The following is a 15,199-nucleotide window of genomic DNA, read 5'->3' as shown; positions in this document are numbered from 1 at the left end:
GGGTTCTTTGTTTTTGTGCAATGCGGTTCCCAGTGCAATTCTTGTTAGATAACTCGAGTCATTTTTAGGGGTGAGGATTAGAGTTAAACTTTTAACTCTACCCACAATTAGGTTCTGTGTTAATTCCATATTGGTACCAGTTAAAGTTGTTAGGTGGTGCAGGTATTGGAATAATTTTCCACTACAAACAAAGTACTAATGTGATGTAGGCAACTGTAGTGGTTAGATTCACTGGTCATGCTAGAGAGCACAAATCTGGACAATTTCCTTTTCAAAATCTGCCTCTTACTCGCTCCAACAGGTTGGTGGTGAACGCTGGTGGTGCGCCGGTGCTGTGGCGTGTGAGTGAAGAAGGCTTCCTGCGTTCTTCCTACATAAATGGCTCTAAAATGTGGTTCATGCAAGCCACCAATGGGCTGGTGGTCCCTGACCATGCGTTGCCTCTGGGACAAAACTACTTCCTAAGTAAGGTCCTCTTATTGCTTGAGAGTCAAATATGGGAAACCCTATTGTTTCAATATTAAGTCACAACATGATGAGGCTAAACTTTCCATCAGCTCCCTTTGGTGACAACTCAAATTGAGTGGCAAAAGACATGATATTACAGAACATAGAAGCAATGTAGTGCCTGTATTATTAAATAGTAACATTGCAGTTGGAGAAGCTATGCCAAATCATGTATCACCGCTAACATTCCCAAAAAAAGAACAGAAAGCTCAATAGGACATCAACCCGCAAGAACTTGTGGGAGCCCACCCTTTGGTTTTGGAGATCCTCCATACAGGTGAGCAAATAAGTATTTAGTCAACCACTAATTGTGCAAGTTCTCCCACTTGAAAATATTAAAGAGGCCTGTAATTGTCAACATGGGTAAACCTCAACCATGAGAGACAGAATGTGGAAAAAAAAATTCTTCTTATTCTTCGGATGCAATTCAGTATTCTTTCTCCTCCAAACACGAGAACCTGTGTTTCTACCAGAAAGTTCTATTTTGGTTTCATCTGACCATAACACATTCTCCCAGTCCTCTTCTGGATCATCCAAATGCTCTCCAGCGAACCGCAGACTGGCCTGGACGTGTACTGGCTTCAGCAGGGGGACACATCAGGCAGCGCAGGCAGTAACCTTTGTTACTGTGGTCCCAGCTCTCTGTAGGTCATTCACTTGGTCCCCGCGTGTGGTTCTGGGATTTTTGCTCACTGTTCTTGTTATCATTTCGACGCCACGGGGTGAGGTCTTGCATGGAGCCCCAGATCGAGGGAGATTGTCAGTGGTGTTGTATGTCTTCCATTTTCTAATAATTGCTCCCACCGTTGATTTCTTTACATCAAGCGTTTTACCTTTTGCAAATTCAGTCTTCCCAGGCTGGTGTACAATTTTGTCTCTGGTGGACAGGTGTCTTTTATACCGAAAATGAGTTTAAACAGGTGCCATTAATACAGGTAACGAGTGGAGCCTCGTTAGACCTCGTTAGAATAAGTTAGACCTCTTTAACAGCCAGAAATCTTACTTGTTTGTAGGTGACCAAATACTTATTTTCCACTCTAATCTGGAAATAAATTCTTTAAAAATCAAACAATGTGATTCTGTTTTTTTTCCGCATTCTGTCTCTCATGGTTGAGGTTTACCCATGTTGACAATTACAGGCCTTTCTAATCTTTTCAAGTAGGAGAACTTGCACAATTGGTGGTTGACTAAATACTAATTTTCCCCTCCGGGGTGTCTTCTTAGCTGAAAAATATCTTCTGGGGCTTAGGCTAAAGCTTTGTATTGTACAAAAAATATCCCTTTGATGGTATTTTTAGTTAGCGCCAAGCAGCTATATTGAACTGAGGGAAACATCTTCAATTAATCAGGCGATTGTCTAATAGAAAAATTAATATTTGGCTCATATCTTGTTCCATTTATAAGTACGGTAATTGCAAATCTCTTGAGGTAGCTGTCAACCATGTCCATCATGATCCTGATCTTTTCAAATTATTATTTCAGTGTTAGGATAGCCCCCTCCTGCCATCAGTACAGGCGATGGGTCCTGACCAAAGTATTGCTGTGACGCTGCACACAATGTAGCACAAGTGCACCCTGCTCCTCTTGCATTTCACAAGCGAAGTGGGACCCACAATTTTTAAGTGGAGCAGAGTTCGGTTGTTGGGTCTGAACTAGAGTTCAGAAGCGCCTTCACATTTACAAAATGAAGCGGACTATCTGTGTAAAAGAACTCTGGTCTATTTCAAAAAGACCAAACAGTACTAGTGTGTAAGCGCCTCTTCCGGGGGAGGGGGGCTGCAATGCTTATGCCTCCTCCCCAGAACTCGAGTGGTGTTCCATTATTTGACTTTGGTACTTGTCACGGACAGTACATAACGAATATCATAGTCAAGTATAATGATGTCCACACGTGCACTAGGCACTAGGATATCTAGGCCACAGTTTGATGATCAACTTTGTGGATGTCACATTAGGTTGTGGGAGTTTCCTGGCTGACACGCCACTGCGTCATTACGTGGACATTGGGAACAGCACCTCTGGAATGGCAGACCGGGGTAGTGGCTCCTATTTTTTAAAGAAGGGGAAACAAAGGGTGTGTTCCAACACTAAGGGATCACACTCTGCAGACTACCTGGTTTATTCAGGGTTACTGAAGAGGAGGGTTCATCGAAATGTTGAATCTCAGATGCAGGAGTGCGTTTTGTTTTTTTGCTCTCAAGAGAGTCCTCAAGGGTGCATGGGAGCACAACCAGTTGGTGGACTTGAAGATTGGTGTTCGACCAGGTGCCTTTGGGTGTCCTGTCGGACATACTGCAACAATAGGTTGGATTCATTTCCTATAAGGCAGTACTTCTCAAATAGTGGGGCGCGCCCCCCCAGTGGGGCGCAGAGCGATGTCAGGGTTGGTGCATGTGACCTCGGGGAACGTGCTTTTTTTTTTTTTTTTTTTGCTGTACTAGAATAAAGTGTACTTGCGCATCCACTCAGTGGGTGGCAGTGGCGCTCTCATTTTCAAAGTGCCCGCAGTATTTTTGAAGTACACAGAAGAGAGATATGGAGAGCTTTGCGCCATTTTCGAAAGACGTTTTCCGGCCGGACTCACGCAGCGACCCACTGTCTTCTACGGTTCTCACGTGTCCGCCCGAGAAGTGCCATTTTCGGCTTGGGATCGTCACGACGACCGCCCTCACCTACCCTCGGCTGCCGAGAATGCACTTTTTTCGGGCTGTTTGCCTTTTGGCTTTGACATTTAATACAGTGGTAGATGAGGAAAGACCACTGTTTACTGTGTCTAAAAATGATTGTAGTGGAAAGCCGGAAGCCAAATTAATTAAGACGCCACTTAAAGACATTAGACCCCAATCTCATTGATAAGCCGCTTGGTTGTTTTTCAGCGAAAACGTGCCAAATATTGCCAATAATAGTCCCGCATTGTCAGTGTTATAAAAGTAAAACAGTGAGCACTGTTAGCATGCTCAGTGCAAAATAACCCCACACCATTGCAAACTGGAGGTGATACTGTGAGCAGCGAAAAAAAAACTGTCCTTCAGTCCAAAGACACTCTTTTTTACTTCTATTCAGTTTTGTTTTTTCGGTCAAATTTTATGGCATATTGTCCTTATGAGTTAATGTTTCTAATCAATTTTAATTTGTTATTATTTACCGATTTTATTTTTCAGTATCAAATGGTCAAAAATGTACCTTAGTGTTTTTTTACAGTTTGGATGTGACTTTTTTTTTTTTTTTTTTTTTTAATTCAGGCAAATTGATGCACGTTAAGTCTTTTCTGTTACAAACAAAACAATGTTGATAAAGTTATACTTTATAAGTTGATCTCTGTCATTTTCTCTAATAGAAAAAAGGACACAATGTGAGGCAGAGGTGTACTTATAATAGTAATATTATAGACAAATTATACTATTTACAGTGGCGGCAGAGTTTGGGGGGGCGCGAAACATTTACATCATCTTTGTGGGGGCGTAACAGAAAATAATTGAGAAGCACTGCTATAAGGGCTGGACTCCAACCGGCTGCCCTTTCTCACTGACTGGGTTCTTAACCTTTATGGACAGAATTTGTAGGTGCAGTCGAGTGGTTGAAGGAGCTTGGTCCGGCGGCCTCAGCATTACATCCCTCCTTCTTTGAAAATGATGTGGTACTGGTGGTTTACTGAAACTGTGACCTAAAATCTTGTCTGGAGCGGTTTGCAGCCAAACATGAAGCGGTTTGGACAGAAATCTGCATCTCCAAATCTGAAACAATGGTCCTTCGTCGGAATAGAGTTGAGTGCCCTTTCCGGGTCAGAGCTATTCTCCTGCTCTAAGTGGAGGAGTTCAAGTATATCGTAGTCTTGTTCGCGAGTGACAGAAGAATGACATGGGAGAGAAAACAGATAGATCGATGCAGCGTCTGCAGTTACGCGGTCTGTGTACCGCTCTACCATGGTGAATAAGGAGTTAAGTCGAAAGATGAATATTCCAATTTACCGTTCCATCTATGTTCTTATCCTCACAATGGTCACAATCAGTGGATGCTTGGACCTTTCTTTTGACTGACAGACATGTGGTGAGACAGAATAGAGAGCTTTCAATGAGCAAGACAAGAGCGATTAAAGGGGATTGGATTAAAAGGTCAAGTTAGAGGACAAAAGCGCAGGCACACGGTTGAATGGAGTGAGGCGAGTGCAAATAACCAAATTAAAGGCTTAATATTCATAAAAAGTTCATACATCATTGAAGCGTGACTCTGCTTGAATTCACACACAAGCATGATGAGCAAAGAATTCGGTGCAAAGTCAGCAAAAAGGAGGAGGCAATGACTTTGCATTTCCATCGCACGTCATTGTATTTCGATTTGTCTGTTCAAGTCACTGAGAGCTGTGACTCTGCATGTTCAACAACGTCATCTGGGTTGGCAAGAATTAAATCAAAATGAAAAGCAACAAAGCTCTGATTGGTTGCCGCCTGCATCGTATACGTTCCATCATTGGCGTTCTCACAGCTGATTGGATGTAAAAAGGCCACTAAGGGGCTATTTTTATCCAAGTGCTTAAGTAGCTGTCAGTTGTGATTGAAGATGCTGAAAGATATTTTTGCAACCTAAAATGAACGATAAGACACTCTATTTTGGGTCATACATAGGCAGCTCCTTTATAAAAATGTTTTCAAAAATACTTTTAATCAGAGGTGTCAGCATCTTTTCAACTGAGGACAAAAGTCATAAAATTTGAAGATTGCTGGCACGACTTAATTTTATTCACCTTTTGTTGATTAAAATCTGATGTCGTATATTACTGTATGTCTCCATTGTTAGGTGTGATCCAGGTTGGTGCCCCCACAGCACCGGAGGTCACCCTGCGTCTTAACCTCACGGTGAAAGCTAGTAGCTGCGTCGAGCCGGGCAGCAGCTTTAGTGACCCCCAGTGCTCGGGCAAAGGGAAATGTGTCACACAGCTTTCAGAAGTAAGACATGAAAAATTGAATGTTTACTGTGGTTTCTTTTCTTTCTACTCCTGACTAATGTCCCTCATAGCAATATTTAGCATTCTTTGCCCAAGACCTAAAATGAGCTAATTTCTCTATGCCGATCAATAATCCTATATGTTACGATAACACCTATTTTGCATTTTTGAATCTGCTGGGGGAGACATTACATGATGCGTCACCTTTCAACTTATTACATGTTGTAGAGCACTTTCTTCTGTGAGTGTGACGACAGCTACACTGGTATTTTCTGTGAGGAATTTGATGCCTGTCATCGCCGCCCTTGTCGTAACAATGGCACCTGCACTGACGTTCGGCAAGGTGGCGAAGGACACAACTATACGTGTACCTGTCAACCAGGTGTGTGATTGTTTTTCCACAAATGTAATATTAACTAGATAAGCATGCTTTGACTTCTTTTGCCACATACAATGTATTATGGCAAAAAATATAAGCTTTATGTTTTACTTCATAAATTAACATTTCTAAAGGGTTTAAATTATTATTTTAAGACAATTAGTCAATTTTAGTTATATCAAAGTTGTTTTTATTTCTCGTAGTTTTAGGTTGTTTAAAATAATCGTTTACATTTTTTATTCAATGTGAATTCTGATCAATGTGCACGCCAGTTAGCTTAAAAATACATTATACATAATCTTACATACTGATACGTTTTTTTTTTTCATTTTCCTAGCAAGAATACTGTATTTTTCGGACTACAAGTCGCACCTGAGTATAAGTCGCACCAGCCATAAAATGCCCAACGAAGAGAAAAAAAACATATACAAGTCGCACCGGAGTATAAGTCGCATTTTTAGGGGAAATTCACTTAATAAATTCAACATATAGAACAGACATGTCCTCTTGAAAGGCAATTTAATATAAAAACACAATAGAGCTGCTGAATAAGTGTACAGTGTGCAGTGCATGAACAACGAAATGCAAATATAATGTCCTCACCAGGACGCTACGGCTCGGTCCTGGCTATTTAGCGGGCTAAACTCCCAAATGATGATGCTGAACGTCCGTATAATTTGCTGAATCAATTTCGTCCCCGATACCAAACAGGTTCGCATCGACGTAAATAAATGATAATTAGGTGCTTTTACAGCAATGACATGACAAAAACGGTTAGCATGCGTTCGCTAGCATCAGCGCATCGTTCAAACAACCACACAACTGGCTCTAAGTGTCTGATCACGGGTGGAAAACACACAACAACAACAACAGAAAAGATGATACACACAGGCTTTGCCTCTGTAGAGATATTATAGGTAGGTTCGCAGCGGTGTTTCTCTCTCGCTAACTCGCCCACTCACTAAGAGCTACGTAGCTGTCGGTCTTTATCTAGCGTGTGAGCGCTCTTCTTCACGTAAACGACTGCAAGTGCGCCCCCACGTGGGCGTGAAAGCACCACAAACTAAAAGCATGCATTTCAATATAAAAAAGTCATTAATACAATTGAACACACATTGCCAAAGGCAGAAAGCGAACGTGGCCATATCTATTAAATTATTCACATAACTATAGCATAAAGAACATGCTAACAAGTTTACCAAACCATCAGTGTCACTCCAAAACACCAAAATAACATGTGAAATTATATCATAATGTGTTAATAATTTCACACATAAGTCGCTCCTGAGTATAAGTCGCACCCCCATCCAAACTATGAAAAAAAACTGCGACTTATTGTCCGAAAAATACGGTACTACTTCACTTATTTGTGCAACTTGACCCCAGACCTTCCAATGGCAGGCACACAAAGCTGAAATTTGTAATTGTATTACAATCATTGTTACCATATGATTTCATCAATATGAGATTCATGTTCATAGCTGCAGTTAGGCATGTGCAGGTATGATATTCTGACGGTATGATAACTTTAAGCCAAAATATTAAGGTTTCACTCTATCACAGTATTTAATTACAGTTCTAAAATGTGTAACTTTGACATACCGGGTTAAAAACTTTTTTCCATTGAACAGGAATTTTATTTTTCAAAACATATTAGCAAATTGGAAAATATGTATAGTGTTAAGTTAAAATAAATCTTAAAAAAATAACAAAATAATTTAAATAGAACAAAAATAAATTTATTTTCCATAAAAAGCACATATGACTCGTATCATGTTTACATTATGCACACACTCTCTTAACAGTTGCCAGAGAAAAACGTTCTACCACCGCTAGACACACTAAACACGCTGGAGTTAACTCTCATAGCTGGTGGGAAAAGTCAATGACAGTGTTTTCTAACCTTTAATTTTGTATAAATGCTAAATCATAGTGGAGGTATTGCCTTCTTCGGCAGCCACTCTCCGCAAACATGTTTTACATGTTGGTTGGCTCTCCTCCTCTAACCTGTGGCCATCTGTAACTTTTCTTTAGCCGAAGTATTCCCATATCAGCGATTTCGTTTTCTTTGATGGGGGGAAAAGTCATTGTGTAAAACTGACACTGAGAAACGACCGGTGTGGGAGGATTGAGCCTTACAGCTGCAAGCGAGGGATTTTTCCATGTATTTTTGCTACAAAAAAAAAAAAAGCTAATACCTTAGGGACGGTATGACAGAAAATGTTTGCTGTTTTGAAACCTTGACGTTTTCATACCAAGGTATACCTTGAAACCGGTACTTGGCACATGTCTAGTTGCAGTACATCTCATAACTCAATTGTAGTTGGAAAGCATTAGCCCAAAAATAGTGAACAGATAATTAGAAATTTGAAAGCTTTATGTGGTCCTTAAACATGATATTAAAAAAAAATTCAATGTATATATTTTTTTATTAATTTGCATATGTTCTCTAATTTGTATCATAAATGACACATTAAGCATTACATGCAGTTTTTGTGGTAAAACAAATAAAACTAAAGTGAGATTAAGCACAATGTGGTTTTAAAGTTTTTTGTTTACCGCAATGAGGTCCAGAAATGCTTGTATCAAATGTGATACTTTTTGCAAAATAGTGTTAATTTGCGATAACTGACTTGAGCAGTTATTTACATATTTACTTATTGGTTGGCATTGATGACGACAGACATCAAATATATGTTAACTGAGAGTGCTTGGATTAATCATTGGCATCAAAAGAGTTGAGTTTTGCTGTAAATTATGGAATTGACTGTGTGTCTTTTAGGTTATGAAGGGGAACGCTGCCAATTGCTGATAAACCACTGCCTTTCTCAACCGTGTGAGAATGGAGCCACCTGCTCCAACAGCCTGGCTGGGCCTAGGTGCTTCTGCCCTGAAGGTAACCTGCCATGCTGCATGCGATCGCGCGTATTTTGTACACATTGTGAGAGCTAAATAATGGGTAAAAGGATACGGGACTATCAATTGGACAGTTTAATGGATGGAAAAAAATATAACTGTTGTTGGCATGATACGAAAGAAATAGTGGACTGTATCCATTTTTTCCCTTTTTTCCCACTGCTGTTTCCATCTAGTAGGCACTGCATATCTGTGCCTCTTTAATTTAAACCACTTTCCTCCCTCCTAATTAGGTTCCGTACCCTTAACGACCTGCATCAGACTCTCTGAGGAAATCTGTGACCGCCAAACTTCTGCTGAAACAGCAGTTCTCAAGAATACACTTTGATGTGATTAAAGCTCAACTTAAAAATGAGATGCAAGCATATGTAATAAGACATGAAAGGACGGTGGATTTGACCATTTTAAACAAGTTTCATAACAAACCCCAAGTCAGTTTAGTCCCAAAATGAATGCTTGGTTGCACTCTAACACCTAAATGCATCTCACAGCCTTGAGCTGTTGAAAACAGTCGTAAGGAAAAGGGATGATTTATTTATGTGCTGCTGTGAGAAACAAGGCAGCACCTTTTTCATGCTTGGTGAAGCTATTACTTCATCTTAGGGAATTCATTTACATTTGATGAACCAAGACGAACTAATTTGTCATCTAATCTTTATTTGGTAACACTTTACAATAAGGGTCCCTTAATTAACATTAGTTAATGCATTTTTAGACAATAACTTATGTTTAAGTAACATGACAATAATTTATTTAATCCCTTATCTAACATTTATTAATATATTCATTAGGGCTGTCAAAATTATCACATTAAGCTGCGGTAATTAATTATTTAAATCAATCACGTTAAAATATTTGACACATTGAAGGCACATGCCCCGCTCAAACATTAAAATGACAGCACAGTGTAATGTCCACTTGTTACTTGTGTTTTATGGTGTTTTGTCACCCTCTGCTGGCGCTTGGGTACGACTGATTTTATGGGTTTCAGCAGCATGAGCATTGTGTAATTATTGACATCAACAATGGCGAGCTACTAGTTTATTTTTTGATTGAAAATTTTACAAATTTTATTAAAACGAAAACATTAAGATGGGTTTTAATATAAAATTTCTATAACTTACACGAACATTTATCTTTTAAGAACTTCAAGTCTTTCTATCCATGGATCGCTTTACCAGAATGTTAATAATGTTAATGCCATCTTGTTGATTTATTATTATAATAAACAAATGTAGTACTTATGTACCGTATGTTGAATGTACTGGACTGTCTCAGGAAATTAGAATACACAATATTCTAATTTTTTGAGACAGTCCTGTGTATATATACACAATTTTAATTTTTAGAATACACAATATTCTAATTTCCTGACTGTCTCAGGAAATTAGAATATTGTGTATTCTAATTTCCTGAGACAGTCCTGTATATATACACAGGACTGTCTCAAAAAATTAGAATATTGTGTATTCTAATTTCCTGAGACAGTCCAGTATATATCCATCTTGTGTCTTATCTTTCCATTCTAACAATAATTTGCAGAAAAATATGGCATATTTTATAAATGGTTTGAATTGCGATTAGTTACGATTAATTAATTTTTAAGCTGTGATTAACTCGATTAAAAGTTTTAATCGTTTGACAGCCCTAATACTACTTAACATGGGTTAATGCATTAGTTAATGCATTAGTTAATGCATAACCAGACAGTAACTAATAGTTTGGTAAAATTTAAAATATATATAGGCCTATGTAGGGTTTGTGTTAGGGTTTAGCGTTTAGGGTTAGAGTTTGTTAACTTAAGCATTTATAATTTCTTAGTTAAGGAACACATGTGTTACACTTTACAATAAGAGTCCTAAAAGCATTCACGCATGTGCTACACTTTACAATAAGGGTTCAAAAAGCATTCAGTAATGGTTAATAAAGGTTAAGAAGGGGGAACTTAAGCATTTATAATTTCTTAGTTAAGGGACACATGTGCTAAACTTTACAACAAGGGTCCAAAAAAACATTCAGCAATGGTTAATTAAGGTTAAGTAATACTTATGAGGTATGTTCACGTGAAATAATACCATAAGTATTACTTAACCTTAATTAACCATTGCTGAATGTTTTTTTGAACCCTTGTTGTAAAGCACATGTGTCCCTTAAGTTAGCAAACCATAACCCTAAACCCTAACCCTATATAGGCCTATATATATTCTTAATTTTACCAAACCATTAGTTACTTTCTGGTTATGCATAAACTAATGCATTACCTAATGCATTAACAAATGCATTAGCTAATGCATTAACTCATGTTAATTAACACATGAATAAATGTAAGACAAGCAATTCTATTAATTATTGTAATGTTGCTTAAACATTAGTTACTGTCTAAAAATGCATTAACTAATGTTATTTAAGGGACCATAATTGTAAAATGTTACCCCTGATTATAAGGCGCATTTGTGCATCATTGTACTGCCTTTGTCATTTGTTCTTTAACTTTTAATTTGATAAATGATGAATGAGTGTCTTGAGCATGTTACTTGTACAGATTTGCTTGTTTTGTGGCTCCCGAGCCAATACCTTTTTTTTCAAGATATGTTTTGCCGATACCGATCTGATACTGGTCCGATGCTGATCTGATACCCATATTTTTAGACAAGTAAATATTCAGTAAATGACATATCATATCTTTTGCATAAATGTGAGTTTTGCTCGTACCGCCTCAAGAAATGCTTTGTTTACAAATATTAGATGATGCTCTGTTACTAACATTAGTTTCTGAATAGAAGTAGTCCCACTCAGCGATCATATTTGCCTAGTGGTTTGATTTACAACAGCCGAAAAACACGATTGTACTGTAAATATATGCGACTACTGGATCGGATCCGATCTTGTGACCAAATCCGATACTGTCCGATACACCAAAATAGCTGTATTGGGGACCAATATCGATATTTTAGTAGCATCTGTACTTATTTCATTTTAAAATTTAATTTTGTTTCTTAATCCCTTTTATTCTAGCACTTTTTTACCATTTTGCACCTTGTACTTTTTATTCTTGCTGCTGTGTTGTTATGGGGCACTGGAAACTAATTTCCCTGAGGGAATTCTCCCAAGGGTTAAATAAAGTTCATTGAATTGAACTGAATTATTGAATATTGAGTATTGGATCGGGGCATCACTAGTTATTAGAGTAGGATAGCACTCTTATGCTCCAAAAATGTGTTCGAGGTAATTAAAGCAACTTTTGGTAACTTTTCAAACTTTATAAAATATTTGCATAATATTTGTGATGATATGTCGACTGACAACTCGTTGAATGACACCTCTTCTGTCCGTATCACTTTCAATAACACAAATTAGTTTTGGGGAGGTTGGCAGGAACCCTTCTCATAGACTTCATAATGATAATGACGGGTCAGATTTGACCTTCAGTGCGCCACGCCTTCAAGTAAGCGGTCATCCCACAATCCGCTTCAGTTATTCGGTCGCAGCGACACATGCAGAGAACCAACGCCGGATTTATGTTGAAAAAGTACGAAAGCTATACCGCATACAAACAGGAAGGTTTGTCTCAAGAGTGATTCGTTCGAAGATTTAAGGTAATTATTATATTTTTCGTACCATGCATGCATTTTGAAACGTTGTGAAAAAAATCAATGGGAGAAATTAGCCAAGAAAGCATTGGCATTATACTTCGCAATATTTACATAAAATAAATGCTACCTGCACGTTTTTTTTTGCTTTTAACCAAAAATTCAAGACTGTTTTACGTCCATATCTGTAAAGATTTCAGGGATTTAAGCATTTATTCACAAGAATTTTCACCGGAAAAGCTCTGTTTACATATGGCGGCAGCCACATTGACTGACAGACTACCATAGTAGTACTATAGTAAACAGAAAAATTTTTGTGGGGCTACCAGCAGGCTGACTTAAATACAAATATACAAAAATAAACGTGACACGGGCCTCATTTACACATGAGTCATTTGACAAAGTTGTCCCTTCACCCTTATTTATTTCTTTTGTAAAGCTTATTTCTATTTTAGCTTTTGAACTATTTGTGATTGATATATTTATTAATATATTATATGGATTTATTAACTATGAAGTTTGTCACAATACAGTTCATTTTGAAATTCATTTATTCTTTTTTTAATGGTCTAAAAATATAAGTCCTACTACTACTACTACTAATTTGCCCTATTATCAGTCGTCTAAAAAAATATGTATCGGATCAGATTGGAACCGAGTCAAAAAAAAATCACGGAAAAAAAGTCGATTCCAAAGGCAAAACATTGGTATTGGTATATCGCTAGTGTCGTGGGATAGTGATTCGAGATTACTGCTGTACTGTATTTAACAGTAAACACAATTCATTCATTATTCATAGCACCTTGCTATCAAGGGACACCCATCAGGATTTGTTTGCTAATAAAGCTTCTAGGATGAGGAGTAACCAACCAGTAGAGGAGTAAAAGCGATATAGGGCAACAATGATTGTTTTCTCCACAGGGCAGTCCATGTCCTGCATGCTTTGATTGAAACTAAATACTATTTTTCTCAATCCGTGACGAGTAGACATGTTTGTCTGACATGTCTGTTTCTGACAGAGTAATAAGAAAACAAGTGATTCTGGTTAAAGTGATTTTCTGTTCTGCCAAGACTCTGTCTCCCCCTCAATTTTGACATATAAAATTTTGATACAGTGGTACCTCTATCTACGAATGTCTCAACATACAGAATTTGGTATTACCTCTTGTTACGAAAGAAATTTCAAGATACGAAAGGCAAAATACTGTATGGCTGGTACTCGAAGCTCCCAGAGTTTACTAAACGTAACAAACTTATACAGTACACTGCTGGCTAAAAGTATTGGCACCCCTGCCATTTTGTCAGATAAGGCTCAATTTCTCCCAGAAAATGATTGCAATTACAAATGCTTGGGTAGTAATTTGCTTGTAATTAAAAAAAAAAACACAAAATAGAACGGAAAAATAAATTAAATCATTATCATTTTACACAAAACTCCAAAAATGGGCCAGACAAAAGTATTGGCACCCTTTGAAAAATCATGTGATGCTTCTCTAATTTGTGTAATTAACAGCTCCTGTTACTTACCGGTGGCACATAACTGGTGGTGGCAATAACTAAATCACACTTGCAGCCAGTTAAAATGGATTAAAGTTGACTTAACCTCTGTACTGTGTGTTGAGCATGTAGAAAAGAAAGAAGACCAAAGAACTGTGTGAGGACTTGAGAAGCAAAATTGTGAGGAAGCATGGGCAATCTCAAGGCTTCAAGTCCATCTCCAAAGACCTGAATGTTCCTGTGTCTACCGTGCGCAGTGTCATCAATAAGTATAAAGCCAGTGGCACTGTGGCTAACTTCCCTAGATGTGGAAGGAAAGAAAAATTGACGAGAGATTTATCGAAAGATTGTGCGGATGGTGAATAAAGAACCTCGTCTAACATTCAAACAAATTTAAGCTGTCCTGCAGTCCGAGGATACAATAGTGTCAACCTGTAATATCCGTCGACGTCTAAATGAAAAGGGAGTCTATGGTAGGATACCCAGGGAGACTCCACTTCTGACCTAGAGACATAAAAAAGCCGGGCTGGAGTTTGCCAAAACTTACCTGAGAAAGTCAAAAACGTTTTGGAAGAATGTTTTATGGTCAGATGAGGCAAAAGTAGAGCTTTTTGGGAAAAGGCATTAACTTAAAAGAACCTTCAAAGAAAAGAACACAGTAACCACAGTCAAACATGGCGGAGGTTCCCTGATGTTTTGGGGTTGCTTTGCTACCTCTGGCACTGGACTGCTTGACCGTGTGCATGGCATTATGAAGTCTGAAGACTATCAACATATTTTGCAGCATAATGTAGCGCCCAATTTGAGAAAGCTGGGTCTCCCTCAGAGGTCATGTGTCTTCCAGCAGGACAATGACCCAAAACACACTTCAAAAAGCACTAGAAAAAAGGTTTGAGAGAAAGCACTGGATACTTCTAAAGTGGCCAGCAAAGAGTCCAGACCGGAATCCCATAGAACACCTGTGGAGAGATCTGAAAATGGCAGTTTGGAGAAGGCACCCATCACATCTCAGAGACCTGGAGCAGTTGGCCAAAGAAGAATCGCCTAAAATTCCAGTAGAGCATTTTAACAATCTCATTTATGGATACTGGAAGCAGTGGTTGGCAGTTATGTTGTTTAAAGGTTTTGCCACCAAGCATTAGGCTGAGGGTGCCAATACTTTTGTCCTGCCCATTTTTGGAGTTTTGTGTAAAAGGATAAAGATTTAATTTTATTTTCATTCTCTTTTGTGTTTTTTCACTGCAAGCAATATAAATGAAGGTATTACTACTAAAGTATTTGTAATTGCAATCATTTTCTGGGAGAAATTGAGCATTTTCTGACAATTGCAGGAGTGCCAATACTTTTGGGCGGCAGTGTAGCTGCTCT

The 15,199-nt window shown here is 38.3% G+C and overlaps 1 protein-coding gene across 1 annotated transcript in view; it reads left to right on the top strand.

The window, feature by feature from the left end:
- Positions 1-15,199, top strand: part of dner (delta/notch-like EGF repeat containing) — a 91,738-nt gene that overhangs the window by 54,869 nt on the left and 21,670 nt on the right. Inside the window, exons 5-8 of the mRNA XM_057839914.1 lie at positions 302-465; positions 5,302-5,450; positions 5,678-5,831; positions 8,611-8,724. Of these exons, the coding sequence (XP_057695897.1) occupies positions 302-465; positions 5,302-5,450; positions 5,678-5,831; positions 8,611-8,724 (581 nt within the window). The remainder of the gene's footprint in view (positions 1-301; positions 466-5,301; positions 5,451-5,677; positions 5,832-8,610; positions 8,725-15,199) is intronic.

This window comes from Corythoichthys intestinalis, chromosome 6, assembly GCF_030265065.1.
Source record: "Corythoichthys intestinalis isolate RoL2023-P3 chromosome 6, ASM3026506v1, whole genome shotgun sequence".
NCBI classification, from domain to species: domain Eukaryota; kingdom Metazoa; phylum Chordata; class Actinopteri; order Syngnathiformes; family Syngnathidae; genus Corythoichthys; species Corythoichthys intestinalis.
The sequence above is the reverse complement of the archived record's forward strand: the minus strand, read 5'-3'. Positions and strand labels throughout refer to the sequence as shown.